Source organism: Mangifera indica, chromosome 16 (assembly GCF_011075055.1).
Source record: "Mangifera indica cultivar Alphonso chromosome 16, CATAS_Mindica_2.1, whole genome shotgun sequence".
NCBI classification, from domain to species: domain Eukaryota; kingdom Viridiplantae; phylum Streptophyta; class Magnoliopsida; order Sapindales; family Anacardiaceae; genus Mangifera; species Mangifera indica.
The window spans coordinates 1,627,067-1,642,782 of record NC_058152.1 but is presented as its reverse complement, the minus strand read 5'-3'; the positions used below and the strand labels follow the sequence as shown (position 1 = coordinate 1,642,782).

At 32.8% G+C, this 15,716-nt stretch overlaps 2 protein-coding genes across 3 annotated transcripts; both read left to right on the top strand.

Annotated features, from left to right (window-relative positions):
• Positions 1–2,630: 2,630 nt before the first annotated feature.
• On the top strand, positions 2,631–5,000 carry LOC123199643 (cytochrome P450 90B1-like). Of its 2 annotated transcripts, XM_044614675.1 has the most exons (9): positions 2,632–2,736; positions 2,812–2,937; positions 3,031–3,355; positions 3,441–3,593; positions 3,671–3,922; positions 4,005–4,097; positions 4,302–4,380; positions 4,463–4,569; positions 4,682–5,000. In XM_044614675.1, the coding sequence occupies exons 1-9, from the start codon at positions 2,702–2,704 to the stop codon at positions 4,910–4,912; spliced, it is 1,401 nt and encodes a 466-aa protein (XP_044470610.1). In that variant the 5' UTR covers positions 2,632–2,701; the 3' UTR covers positions 4,913–5,000. The 2 variants fall into 2 exon arrangements, with proteins under 2 accessions (XP_044470608.1, XP_044470610.1); XM_044614673.1 differs by having other exon boundaries at positions 2,631–2,937.
• A 2,658-nt stretch (positions 5,001–7,658) lies between these two features.
• LOC123199422 (succinate dehydrogenase [ubiquinone] flavoprotein subunit, mitochondrial) lies at positions 7,659–13,766 on the top strand. The gene is made up of 16 exons (XM_044614424.1): positions 7,659–7,920; positions 8,183–8,341; positions 8,828–8,915; positions 9,319–9,465; positions 9,568–9,708; positions 9,835–9,920; positions 10,001–10,093; positions 10,172–10,235; positions 10,371–10,514; positions 10,913–11,100; positions 11,306–11,480; positions 11,565–11,735; positions 12,314–12,383; positions 12,479–12,599; positions 12,683–12,720; positions 13,383–13,766. Exons 1-16 carry the CDS (start codon positions 7,813–7,815, stop codon positions 13,483–13,485), a joined length of 1,896 nt encoding a protein of 631 aa, XP_044470359.1. The 5' UTR covers positions 7,659–7,812; the 3' UTR covers positions 13,486–13,766.
• Positions 13,767–15,716: the final 1,950 nt, after the last annotated feature.

The following is a 15,716-nucleotide window of genomic DNA, read 5'->3' as shown; positions in this document are numbered from 1 at the left end:
CTCTACGGCTCTACTCATAACTATTTGTCCTTTACAACAGCAGCCTCATCTCTCCACTATGCTCTTCTCATTTTAATTCATTTTTAGAATTGGTCGCTTATATTGCCTTTATTAGCTTCATCAAGGATGTCTTATATCTTGAATTATGTTCTTATTGTATTAGAGACACTAGAGAGAACATACACTCTTCTACTATTGTTATCTATGGAACCTAAAGCAAATTATCTAAAAGTTTTGAATATTATATTTTATTCGATTTTTAAAGGGTGTAATTATAATTTTTAAAACAATTAAAATACATATTAAAATTTTAAAATTTTTAAAAGTTCTCTCAAACATTTTTAAATATCTAAAAACTCTTTGAAAAACTTTATTAACACCCGTAACACTTTTAAAAATTTTAATTCAACTCCAAATATATGCCATTTTAAAAAGTAAATATTGAATAGAAAACTTTACGCAAAATGGTCTTTTTACTTAATCACTTAACAAAATTTATTAACAGAAATAAATGTTAAGTGTGAATCTAGCTTTTTGAAACTTAATAGATGAAAATTTGTCATTTTTGCAAACCTAAAATGGGAAATAATCTTTCAACCTATTATAAATGAAAACCAAACAAATCCACCAATAAAAATAGATAACGGGTGAGAATTTTATTTTTTAAATTTATCATGTTTGGTCTGATTAATTTTAATCCAAAAGTGTGATCCAACTCATGTGAGATTTCTCGTTATAAAAAAAAAAATTTACATTTTAAAAATTGAAATTTATGGATTTATTGTTTCATTAAATCTTGGGTGAGAAAGATAGTCATTTGGCCTTTACAATAATATAAACAATGACACTAAGAACCAAAGTTCGTAGAGAACTCAAAGAGAAACCATTAATTGATTAGACCAATTTAATCGAACACTTCTTACTATATTAATCGTCATCTTTTTTGTTAAGTTTACTCGAGTTTTTTAATTTTTTTTGTTATAATTTTTTTATGATAATGTCCTTTTGTTTTAATATATTATTAATATATTTCGAATTCATATATTTTTTTATGTCTGAGTGTTTCTATTTTTGTCACTCAAATTACTGTTTAAAAGTTTTATAATTTCACTGTTTTTATTAATGTATATGTTTTGATGCTACTACTGCAAGGTCCTATTGGTTGACATAATTGAAGGAGGACAAAAAGATAACATAAGAAAGGGAAAAAGTTAACTAGTTTTTAAGGGGAATAGATGTGTGATATACATTTGTTCAAGGTTTTAATATCGACCATCTCTTGCCATGCGATGTTCGAAGCAAGATGTTGTGGATTTGAATGCGATGTGGGCTCTAATTTTGACTGAATCCTGCCATCCTATCTGATTTGAATTGGCCATTTGTCTGTTTTAGCCGGCCGACTAAACAAGTAAACTAGCAACTTCCAAATTTCGGCAGCTTACATTTATGGATTCCCTTAACAAAGCAATATGGCAACTCTAATATGAAGGCCCAATTGAATTTGGGCCCAACAAATGAAGTACCCAAACCAAAGTCTATTTTGTGAACAGTCTCCAAGGTAACTCACATGTCAACTTGTATCTATAAGATCGAATAGGAATTTTAGAAATCATTATATATCATTTTATATATACCCGTTTTATCCACACCCATATTAATTCGGTCTACACCCAATCTGACCCGGCAATCGTGTAATGTTGCCACATGTAAACTACCGAGCTAGCTCTCTCCAATCATTAGCAGGTTGGCCCCCAGCACGAGAGGTTAGGTTGGCTTGGTGCTCCACGCTTGCCTGCCGGCCGAGCCACCTGGGCAAGGGCAGGTGGATTTGGCGGAGCTTCAAAAGACAGGTGGCAAATGAGGAAAATGTGGCCAATAATGCACGCGCGCACGTGGATTGGAATAAATATATAAACATTTGCCCCATTTTATCGCTGTGGTTTTCAATTGAGTAATACCATTTTTACTAATTTCGGAAATGTCCTACACACTTTTCATTTCTTTACAAATATGACCCAACACAATGCTTTCTGTCCTTCTCCTTGTTTCATTATTATTCCATTTTTGTTCCCCCGTTTCTATTACTATGTACTTTTTTTCTCACAAGCTATAAAAAATTTAGTAAATTCTATTTTGACGAGGGATTCTCGCCACTATACTGATATATGCCAATTAGGGTTTTGTTAAAAAAAAAAAAACAATTGTGGCATTGAAAAACTGTAAATAAACCCTAATATCCATTATGATAACATAAGATAACATGAATGTAAAGAAGATAAAAAGAGCACATGGGTTGTTTTAAATCAATGATATAAAAAAGGATATTACGAGGAAGATAAAAGTTTTAACAGGGGTTCTTACACAAGAAAAGTGGATAGGAAATAATATTAGAGCGATACGTACTTATTTTGGATATACAAATAAAAACATATTCATATGTGTTATCATATCATTAAATATTGTTTTATCTTTAATTTAAAATCACTCAATCGTATGATGATATATATAAATGTATATATATTTGTGTATGTGAAATAAATACACATAATTTTATTGATGATGTTATATTTACTTATTAAAATTATCATGAAAATACATGGTGTAATGTCACGTCCTGGCTTAAAATTTGTGTATATATACCATCGGAAAGGTTCCAAGACACGAAGAAGAAGTCGGGAGTAAAGTAGAAGTCTGATATATTATGGGGAAAGAGAGGGAAAGTCAGCCACTCTCCATGTCTGACTCAGACCATATTTTCTTACTTTTATCATCCATCTTGACTCTTCTTATTATCTTCACTGTAATCAACAGAAAGAAAACCAGATTTAATCTTCCTCCGGGCAAGATGGGGTGGCCTTTGATTGGAGAAACCATTGCTTATTATAAGCGTCACTCGGCTACATCAGTAGGCGAATTCATGGAAAATCGCATGGCAAGGTAAATTAAAAATTGAACTAGAGAGACTTTAGACGTCAATCTAATCATGGCATTAACTGACTGTTTTAGTTTAATGATATATATATGCCGCAGGTATGGAAAAATCTACAAGTCTAACTTGTTTGGGGAGCCGACGATAGTCTCTGCAGATGCTGGGCTAAATAAATTCATATTTCTGAACGAAGGGAAATTGTTTGAAAGCAGTTTTCCGAGAAACTTAGCTGGAATTTTTGGGAAATGGGCTATGGTGGAACTTGTTGGAGACATGCATAAAGGAATGAGAAATATATCCCTCAATTTCCTGACCCACACCATGCTGAGGACTCGTCTATTAAGAGAAGTGGAAAAAAATACCTTTCTTGTTTTGAATGCATGGAAGGATAATTCTGTATTCTCTGCCCAAGACGAAGCCAAGAGGGTTAACTTCTTTTCAGACTTTGAATATAATTTTTTGACTTTTTTTTTTAATAAGCTTAACAATTTTAAGAAAATGGGTACTGCAGTTTACTTTCAATATAATGGCGAAACATACTATGAGCATGGACCCTGGAAAGCCTGAGACTGAGCTCTTAAGAAGAGAATATCTTACTTTCATGAAAGGAGTTGTATCTGCACCTTTAAATTTGCCTGGATGTGCTTACAGAAAGGCCTTACAGGTAGTTCATCTGGGAACCTCATTAATCACTTATTTAGTTTCTTCTTGTTTGGCTAATTTGGTTGTTCTATTTGGCAGTCTCGATCAACTGTCCTGAAATTCATTGAGAAAGAAATGAAAGAGAGAATCCGAAAAATGAAAGATGGAGCAGAAGACATGGAGGAGGAGGATGTTCTGGGGTGGGTTTTGAAGCATTCGAATCTTTCAACAGAGCAAATTCTTGATTTCGTGCTAGGTTTGCTCTTTGTCGGCTATGAAACTTCATCAGTTACCTTGGCTTTATCTATCTACTTCTTGCAAAGTTGCCCTGCAGCCATTAAACAGTTGCAGGTAATTGAGCATAACAGATTATATATACAATAGACTGACTTATTTTGATAATATATAGTTAATACTTTTCTTCTCTTCACAGGAAGAACACCTTGAGATTGCCAGAGCCAAGAAGCGATCAGGAGAGATGGAGTTGAACTGGGAAGACTACAAGAAAATGGAATTCAGCCAATGTGTAAGTGATGTTAATTCATTCAATAAAACTATAAGTCCCAATTGAGATGATACATATGCAATCGAACACCTATCATCCAATCATATAATAACACATTATCTGAATATTCAATTGGATTCTTACAACCGGGTACATATTACATATGTGTGTGTGTGTGGGAAAGCATTTCCTAAGTGGGTAATTTTTTACTTTATGTTTATGAAGGTTGTGAGTGAGACACTTAGGCTTGGAAATGTTGTAAGATATCTCCACAGGAGGGCTCTGAAAAATGTACAGTACAAAGGTAAAGGCATAGAGTCAATTAATGAAGGAAGGTGTTGGTTTGAAGGTAAAATTGTGTTAAATAAATGAATTAATATGTATAGGTTATGACATTCCAAGTGGGTGGAAAGTACTTCCAGTATTAACAGCAATGCACTTGGATTCTTCTCTCTTTGACCACCCTCAACACTTCAATCCATGGAGATGGCAGGTTAGTCAGTTTAACTATATTTCTTTTTCATTTTCAAGCCAGGATTTTATATATTTTCAAAGGTATAAATTATTTATGTTGATAATGGGTTGAAATTGATATTGTGGTGCAGCAAAACAGTGAAAGTCGTGGGGCAACAAGCAATTATTTCATGCCGTTTGGGGCAGGACCCCGGCACTGCCCTGGATCAGAACTAGCAAGAGTCGAAATGGCTGTTTTTATTCACCATTTGGTCCTCAATTACCACTGGGAATTGGCTGAACCCGATCAAGCTTTTGCTTTGCCATTTGTGGAATTCCCCAAAGGTTTACCCATCAGAGTGAAGCACCAGCCCCTGATATGATTAACTCATGCTCATGCATGTATGTAATCGCGGACCGCTAGGAAGGTCAAGATTATAATAATATAAATAAATTTTATATTAAAATAAATATAATTATTTTAAAATATAAAAGTTAATACATATATTCTATAAAATTTTATATCTAATTTTCTTTAAATTTCATTATTTTATTTTATTTATTCTTTATTTAACCTTAACTCACTTAAATTTTATTTTTAATTGGAAAAGTATTTTAACCCTCTTAAATTTCATTTCTAATTGAGAAAGTAATTAATTTTTAACGAGAATAGATGTGTGAAATTCGCTTGATCAAGGTTTTAATATCGACCATCTCTTTTTATGTGATTAAGGGTAGATATGAACTGAATTGGATCTAAATATCTTTTAACTCGGTTTAGATTGAATAAAAAATAATTCGGCTCAAGTTTGTTGAGGTAAAATTAAAAATGATTTAAGTTCATCTTGAGTTTATGATTTGAATTTATGATTTAAATTTATAATTTGAATTCATGAGTTATTAATAAAACGATATTGTTTTATCTAATATAAGACAAAATGATATCATTTTAACAATTATTTAATATAATTCAAATCAAGTTATGAGTTTTATTTAAACTAAATTAAATTATTTATCCTATTTATATCATGAGTTGGATGTAATCAAACTCTCTTTAACATAAGTCTGATTTGCTTAAACAATTACTCAAATCTTTTTATTCAAACTCAATTTAAATTAAATTAAATTAAATCGAATTTACTTTTAAATTTGAGTTAATTTAGTTTCAGTCTAATCCCAAATGTGACATTGGAAACAAGACGTTGTGGATTTGAATGTGATGTGGGCTCTAATTTTAATTGAATCCTGCCATCCTATCTCCTTTAAAACGGCCATTTCGTCTGTTTTAGGCAGCCGACAAGAGAAGCAAACTGGCAAACATAACCTTTCCGGCAACCCACATATTTGGATACCCTTAAAAAGGCAATTTTGCCATTAGAGAATTTCGATCCAATTTTAGAGACTTCAACTCTTTCTGAGCTTAATAGGGAGGAAATTTTTTAATAAAAAAGAAAAAGGAGATAAGGACGAGAATGAAAAAAAACTCTTTATAATTGAAGACGGAAATACATGTGTCCTCTCCTCATCCCACCTCTTCCCCACCCCACTCTCATTCCCGTCCCTTTATATGAATATATTTACTTAAAATACTAACATATTTTTATAGTTTTAGATTATTTATGTTTTTCAAATTTATTTAGGTTTTTGTTGTGCATATTAAAATCGTTAATATATTATATTTGTAATATTTAAAATAGTAGATTAATTTTAATTTTACTTAATTTTGTTATTTAATATATTTATATTATATTTAGAGGATATAAAAAAAATATTTTTTCTTGTAAGTACAAGGAGGAGATTTTTTCTTTCAAAGACAGAGAGGGGATGAGAAAATGATTTTTTTTCGTGAGGAAGGGACAAGAAATCATTTTCATCTCTGTAACGGGGACGGAGATTGAGATCTCCTCTCCACCCCTCCCATCGTCATCCCTGTTAGGAACACTAATTTTGAAGGCACAATTAAATTCGGGCCTAATAAATGAAGTACCAAAACCAAAGTCCATTTTGCATTAAGAGGATCCACGCAAGAGTCTCCGAGATCTCGTCTATTTCTCTTTGAAATTATTTTAGTGTTATCTACACCCAAGTTTTGAATATTTATTTTATTCTAAATTTAAAATCATTTAATTGTATAATAACATATTATTTAAATATTTAATTATATATTCAAAACTATATACACATAGTTTTATTAAAAGATTATTTCACGACAATAGATTTTTGAATCCTTGACCAAATATTTTACCGTCAATAAGTGTTTGAAATAATGCAAACCATATTATTCACAGGATAAACGACCAAGTACTAATTATCTGAATATACATGTCACATTTCATATTGTTAAATTTTTATATATTTCCTGATGAAATATAAATTCAAAGTAAATAATATCTTGACATTAAACTAGATCATTAGACCAAAGATATTATATTGCGAAACACATATCAATTTTAATTTGGCCAAATGATGATTTTTAAAATTTTAAAAAGTTAAATTCTTATTTGTCGTCTATTTTTGTTAATAAAATTTATTTAATTTTTGTAACACCTCTAATATTCTTAAAAATAATAATTCTTTAGATATATTTATTTTGAAAATAAAAAATATAACAAAAATTATATTAAATAATATTTTTATCTTTTTATATAATGAAATTCACTATCCATAGTGAATAAGGCAGGCTTTTTACGGGGAAAATAGTTTTTGGCCTTTGAATTTTAGCAACAAATTAGGATGACATGTTTGTTCACACCTGACGTACGTTGCCCGTTACGCCAATCTAATTCGTCAAAAAAGGTACACGGGACTAACTTATTTTGATTGCTGCGATGGGCTTGAGGGCACGTAGCCAGCGTCTCCACCACCGTCGTGGCCAAAGGAGCACCACCACCACTCAGCAGTTTGGCGTGTGCCACGTGGAAAAACTGACATGTGGCTAAATATAGTGTTAATTTAGTCCCCTCGTTAATTTTATTGCTTGTTTTAGAATCCGTAATAAAGGAGATGACTAACAATTTATTAGGTTTTTCTTGAAATATTTTTTTTAGGGTCAATGACTAACAATAAAGTGAAATTACTATAATATCCTCCTTTAAGCGCATTAAACTGCCAGCCGCCACAAGTCTAATTAGTATTTTCAACATCCCAACAGCGATTTTGTTTGACACATCATTTCTTTTAATCGGCTTCCCACTTCGCCTCCTCCCAGCGCGACGAGTCTCTGACTCTGCGATCTCTCAGCTATTCCGTTCTTACCAGTAAGAAAACAGTCGACAGAGAAGCGATGTGGCGCTGCGTTGCTCGTGGCCTTCGCTTACCTTCTCATTCGAAACGGTCGATTTCCAATGATTCTGTTAGATCTCACATTGCCAGATTCTTCTCTTCTCATCCTGTACGGTTTTTTCTCCCTTTTTCTTTTAGACCTTGATATTAGGGTTTTTTGTATTGATTTATCGCTTTTTCTGTTTTAATTTATGCATTTCCTCCTAATTTCATACTTTATTAGTGGATTTTATTTTGATAATTTCTGATTTATGCTCATCTTATTCCTTGTTTTATTTCCAATCACTATCTCGGCTTATTTATTTTCCGAAAAGAATCTGTAAGTTTCATTAACGTGTTGCGATTGGTTACATTTGTTTTTATGGGGACAGAGTGGGGGATACACCATAGTGGATCATACGTATGATGCTGTTGTTGTAGGAGCTGGTGGTGCTGGGCTGAGAGCAGCCATAGGACTTTCAGAGCATGGTTTCAACACTGCTTGTATTACCAAGCTGTTCCCAACTCGTTCTCACACTGTTGCAGCTCAGGTATGCAAGATTCATTTTAGTTATTTGCAATGTGACTGATATTGCTTGTTGACTTTATCAATTTATTTGATTTTCCAAAGTTTGTCATCATTTCTGAAATTTTACTGCATTTATCACGTTATACTATATACTAGTGATTGGATTCTATGTGGACGTACACTTTCATCTTCAAGAATTCGTTATTACAATAGATATTTGTTTATTTATGCATTTTGAAAGGGTAATGTATGTAGCAATGAAACCTGATGATACGCTTATTGTTCTTTTGAAATTCATCCAGTGATTGTTCTCTTGTTCTTCCCAGTTGCCACATAATTTGTTTATTTTGTTTATATCTTGGATACTTGGTTGAAGGATGCAGACATGCTGCATGACTTTCATTTTTTGTAATATTTGCGTTAAGAGTTTTGTCCATTAAACATTATTATCTCATCTTCATGTTCACTGGCTTGGGCTTTCCTGATTCAGATAGTTAACTTTATACAGGGTGGTATAAATGCTGCATTGGGAAACATGACTGAAGATGATTGGAGATGGCACATGTATGACACAGTCAAGGGGAGTGATTGGTTAGGTATGTTAACTTTGTAAAGTTGAAGCTTCTTTTGCTGTGCATTTGCTACGTGACAGGCAAGTATTAAAATCCAAACAATGCAGATAGTTTCTTTACTTGCTATTTTTATGTGTTTGTCAGTGCTCTATCCAATTTGTTAGCACTTTCTTGCTTAAGAGATTAGATGGATCTTTTTTGTGGTTATGTACCTTCATAATGTTTTGCTGTTGAATCATAAATATAAAATTGTTAAATGGATGAAACAATATAGATCTTGCGAAGGGCTAAGGACTTGTTGTACACACAAATATATGCTCCTCTTCTAGTCATTGCAGTGCATCTGGTGCATTACAGCTCAAATACTACTTTTAGTAAATTCTAGCTTGTTTGGGTATTAACATGCAAGGGACTTGTCTTTGAACAGGTGATCAGGATGCCATTCAGTATATGTGTAGGGAGGCGCCAAAAGCTGTGATTGAGCTTGAGAATTATGGTTTACCATTTTCTCGAACAGAAGATGGAAAAATATACCAACGTGCATTTGGTGGTCAAAGTCTTGACTTTGGAAAAGGTTTGATGGGCAAATTCGAAGTTGGAATGACGATTATCAAGTCAGATTATTTGCACAGATAGCTTTTTAAGTTTGGAATTCTCATTATTGTTATCATCACAGGTGGACAGGCTTACCGTTGTGCATGTGCTGCTGACAGAACTGGTCATGCTTTATTGCACACTCTCTATGGTCAGGCTATGAAACATAATACACAATTCTTTGTGGAATATTTTGCTTTGGATCTATTGATGAGCAGTGATGGTAAGTTGGCAGCATGGTAACTTAAGTTTTTATCATTAAATCCTTTCTTCTTCTTGTTGGTTTGTAAGGGTTAATAATTGGACACTTAAACCAGGAAGCAGAAGCATAGCTAAACATTTTTTGCAGGTACCTGCCAAGGAGTAATTGCATTGAATATGGAGGATGGGACACTACATCGATTCCGTTCTGCTTCAACAATTTTGGCCACTGGGGTACTATACTTGCGAGCAAAGCTTATTTGACTCCAAGTACACAATATCTCTATATATCATTCATTTTTGTTTCTTTTCAGGGCTATGGCAGAACCTATTTTTCTGCAACTTCAGCCCATACTTGCACAGGAGATGGCAATGCCATGGTTGCACGTGCTGGGCTCCCACTTCAGGTTTGCTTTTCTTCTTCCGGAGCCCTTTAGACTTGTTTTGTTTCCATTATATTTATCTAGAATATATATTTCCTTCAGGATTTGGAATTTGTACAATTTCACCCTACTGGCATCTATGGGGCTGGGTGCCTCATTACTGAAGGTTAGTACATCTAGTTCATATCAAGATGCTGTTTTAGTTTTAGTTTACATACATATCTGTTTTTAATATTTTTTATTCAAATACTCTTGTTCAGCCGAAGTTGACAGAAGTTCATTTTTTATTTATCTGCTGCAGGATCTCGAGGTGAAGGTGGTATTTTAAGAAACAGTGAAGGTGAACGATTTATGGAACGGTATGCCCCTACTGCTAAGGATCTTGCATCAAGAGATGTTGTTTCTAGATCCATGACCATGGAAATTAGAGAAGGTCGTGGTGTAGGTATGGGGCACTGCTATAATTAAATTTATATTTGATCTTCCAGGCAAAAATAATGGTGTTCTGTGTTAATCTTTGTACAGGGAAATGCAGGCTTTTAGTAGTTGAATAATAGATTTGTGATCAAATGAGCATCAATCATTTATAGTATCCACAGAATAAGTCTATGTATTTTGGTATTATCATCTTATATTTTTCTGAACTTTTAATGTTCTATTGATTCCTTGAATCAATTATGTCAATAATAGTGTATCTGTGATGCAAGAAATAGCTCAATTTTTGCTGTTAATATGTATGCCTCATGTAGAATTATGTCTAAAACTTATAACTAGTTTCCCCATTATTTGATTTTGACATGTCATTGTCTATAATTTAATAAATTTGGTATTAATATCCAACAGGACCTTTGAAGGATCACATCTATCTCCACTTAAATCACTTACCCCCAGAAGTGCTCAAGGAGAGGCTACCTGGTATATCTGAAACTGCTGCTATCTTTGCTGGAGTTGATGTTACAAAGGAGCCCATTCCAGTCTTACCCACTGTGCATTATAATATGGGCGGAATTCCGACTAATCACCATGGAGAGGTATAATTGGAAAGAAAAATAGCATATACTGATTTGTAATTCTTATAATTTTTTATGGTAGAGGCTAAGACAGTAGTTAACTTAAGGTTTGAAATATTCAATTTCTCGTATTTATCAATTCAAGGTTTCACAATGCTAATGGATTTGAGAAATCAGTAGTGGTGTTGATTTTTATGATACATTGATTTTGCTGTTTGCATTGCAGGTAGTTACTATCAAGGGAAATGACCCAGATGCCGTAGTTCCAGGACTAATGGCTGCTGGTGAGGCTGCCTGTGCATCAGTTCATGGTGCCAATCGGCTTGGTGCGAATTCTCTTCTTGACATTGTTGTTTTTGGCCGAGCTTGTGCAAACAGAGTTGCAGAGATCCAGAGACCAGGCAAGTTGATGTATGGAAGTGGCAGATAATCACTGATGATGTTTATATGACTAATCAAAGATACTTCTTCCCATTGTTGTGCAGGGGATAAACAAAAGCCATTGGAGAAAGATGCCGGCCAGAAGACCATTGCATGGCTGGACAAAATTAGAAATTCAAATGGCTCAATACCAACTTCAAAAATTCGGTTGAATATGCAACGGATAATGCAGAATAATGCAGCTGTGTTCCGTACACAGGATACACTAGAAGAAGGTATCTGAACAACTCCAATGAGTTCATTTCTTTGTGAATGGTTGGGGAAAATACAAGTAAATATATAAGAAAAACAAGATTCCTTAATATGGCAATTACTTATCTAAAATAAGGAAAAAATGATATCATAGGAAGGGGAATCATTCTATGATTAAATCTTACAAAACCATAATGATTGATTAAATCATTCCGTAATTCGAAATAGGAAATTGAGCTATCATGATGATTGACTAAAACATTCCCTAATATGAAATAGGAAGTTTGGAAATCATGATGATTGACTAAATCATTCTAATCTAGAATGATGCAATGAAATTGATTTCCGTAGTATCTTTGACGAATAACTGTTATTCTCCCCAAAACTTTTGTCCACTACATATCTCCTCTCTTTTAATAACTTTTTTACCCAGCTTATTGTGCGATTAAATATTCAAACTTTGTTAGATGAATTTGAAGAGCAGACCTCCACACCCCCACATAATTGAGTCTACTTATTATTGCATATGGTTTGAATCTACTCAGTAATGAGCCCTTACAAACACTATTTAATTCCCTATATGTTTGTGTTGGTTCTGCAGGTTGTCAATTGATCGACAAAGCATGGGATAGTTTTCATGATGTTAAGTTGACAGATCGTAGTTTGATATGGTAACATGTTTTGTGCATGAGAATATTGATGGTTAAATCATTTAGTGTTACTTATTTGCATCATGATCTTAATTCTAAGATCTTTTTCTTGCTAGGAACTCTGACCTGGTAGAGACTATAGAGTTGGAGAACCTTCTGATAAATGCATGTATCACCATGCATTCTGCTGAAGCTAGGAAAGAGAGCAGAGGAGCTCATGCACGTGAAGATTTTACGGTCTGTTAGTTTCTTTTGGTTAACAGTTTGGATTTTCAATTTTTATTTTTTCTGTATAATGAATTTAGTTGCTGTCTGTGCAGACAAGAGATGATGTGAACTGGATGAAACACACCTTGGGGTAAGTTACCATCCTTGCTCTTAAGATGCAAGAGTTGATGAGAACAGTGTTTGAACTCTGACTCTGCAACACCTAATTCCGCAGCACACGCCAATTTCCACACACAACCACAGTATAACCAGTACTGAGAATTGAAAGGAAATCAGTGTTCTTTGCATATATATTCACTGAGAGTTCAACTGCCAATTACACAGCCCTCACTAGATGAATAATAACAATAGCAGAACCCAAATAACATAGTAAAGGCTGGCAACTTGAGGAGATCTCCCAACCTTTCCTACTTTTCCTCCCCTTTTTGGGGTTGAAGTTCATTTTTCCTAATTATTTAAGATATTCTGTCCAAGTATACTCATCCATAAAGCGGGTGGGTTTGGGATTTTGGTCAAGAGTACTTATCTGTATGATAGGATAACTACAATAAATGGTATAGAGCTTTAGGCAGTATTCTCAATAAATTCAGTCAGATTTAGGTGGTATTTTTGTGTTGGGTTTAGGCTACCAAAACTTGATTAAAGATTCAGATGATATGTCATTATGTGATTGAAAAATTTTAAATTAAAAATAAAGTATTACCTAATTACATGACATTTTAACTAGTCATTTCAGTTCAACGAGGAGTTGTGAATTCTATTATGGTAATGTTCAAATATTATGACTGGCAGGTATTGGAAGAACGAGAAGGTGCGACTAGAATACAGACCTGTTCACATGAATACATTAGATGATGAGATTGAGTCCTTCCCACCTAAAGCTCGTGTATATTGATCCCCTGCCCGTCATCCTCTCCCCAAAACATTAAAAATAATTGTGGCATTCATTGGTATTTAGCCTCCGGGAGTTGGGAAGTTTTTACAGGTATGTTACTCTAGTGAAATAAGCTTTACGAACATCTAGGCAACTTCAGTGGTGTTTTAAAGCTGTTGTTGATTTCAGAAATAATGTTAATTTCATAATACATTGTGCCGCCTTTTGTCTATTTCTTTCTGTGTACTGCAAGAATGGTTCACTTCATGATAAGTATCTTGCATTGAAGATTTAATTTTTCATATCGGGTATTGTTTATTGTATTTTATAGCAAGATATATCTTTTTTTAAATAATAAAAAAATTTATTTGTTATACATTTAGAAAATATTACAAATATTTTTCCAAAATTAAAAAGAAATTTCAAATATACTTTTGTTCTCTTTTTTTTTTTTTAAAGTATATTAATTTATATTGATAATCAATATCTTATTATATATACGTATTATTTTTCGTTTATATGTGTCATATGATACTAATTTCTACAGTTTACTCAGAAATTGGTTTCCCTCATAAATCTAAATCATGACTGTGGTTTGCCTCTTCAAATCATTCGACACTCAGAACCCAAAGATATTTACACGATTACTAAACCTTTTAGAGGTATAATTGTTTCAAAAGCGCTAATTTGTATATGACATTTTTGCCATCTAGACCTCGTGTTAAAAAGAAGTCCCAAGTAACAGGAGTTATGGAGGTATTAATTGAAGTAACATGTCAATTAGAAAATGAATATTTTCCCTCGTCAACCGTTCTATAAACATCGAATAAATCCCGGCCGGTTTTTACTAATCAGTATCTACCACAGGTTTTTTAAACTTTTTATGACATGAGCACCATCTGACCCGGCCTGTTCTACATTGGGGTCTGGCCAATCATATTGGATAAAATTCTGGGTTTAATAATTGATTTCAAAACCAATAAATTACTGGTTTTAATACCGGACTGTACTGTTTGATTCAACAGATTGAATTAGGAATTGATTTCAAGTCTGGTTCAGTTAACATGAAAAAGCGATTTATTCATTGATTCGGTTAAATTCAATCAAAATCAATAAAACCAACTTTGACTAAAATTTAGGGCATTTTTCGAAATTTTAATTATTTTTGAATAATTTGGTTTAATTAGATAAATTTCTAAAGGTTTGTAAGAAAAAATAAATTCAAAAATAAAATTAAAAAAAATCTTATTTTTATTTTAATTATTTCATTAAAATCAAATAAATAATTGTTACTCCTTAAAAAAAACATGTTCTAATCTTTATAGGTGTATGTATCCTAATTGATTTTATTTTTATAAATTTTTAAATAAAATTTATTTATTATAATTTGATAATAAATTGAATCAGACGAATCATGAATTAATGAGATAACTGATTTGATCATCGATTTGATTTTATGAACATTTTAAATTGGATAATTCAAGGGTTTTTCTTTTTTTTGGTTGCTCTAATACCTGCTACAGTTACACCAAGGAATTTCCACTGCCACCTTCATGGGCTCATCAAGCCGAAATTTCACATTCCATGCAGTATCCTTGATTGTATCTTTCAAACTCAATAGATTTTGGCAATTAAAAATAATAATAGTAACTGTTATTATATTGGTGTATAATATAATATATAATTTAAATATATAAATAATATATTATTATTATTATTAATTAAATAATTTTAAATTAAAAATAAATTATTACTATATGTGTATATATATATCCAAATGACATTACTTTCAAAAAAGGAAAAATCTGAAAGCGAACTCCATGTGAGAGTTGCAGAAGAAGTCACTAATTTGTACCCTGGTGACGCAGTGAGTGATCTATACGAGGTCATGTGGGTGGACCACTGGGAACCCAGTCCCATCCCAAATCCAATTCATCAAAATTTTAGTACAAAGTTTTTCCGTTTTCAATTATAAAACAAGGGACAAGTACAGCAATCTTGTAAACCAAGTGGGTGTCTCACTATTTAATTATACCTCCATAATTTAACCCCTTGTAATCATAATCTTGAAGACTTCTTCATTTGAACTAAATGAGTAGTCAGCACCGGGTCTTCCACTACCAAGTTGATTTGAAATTCTACCAATCAAAACGCCATTGAGAGGCACTAGTGTGGCTGTGATGGCTTTAGTCTACTAATACTTGTAATCCCACTCAGTCCTGTCTTTAGAAATTAATACACTCCTTTATTGC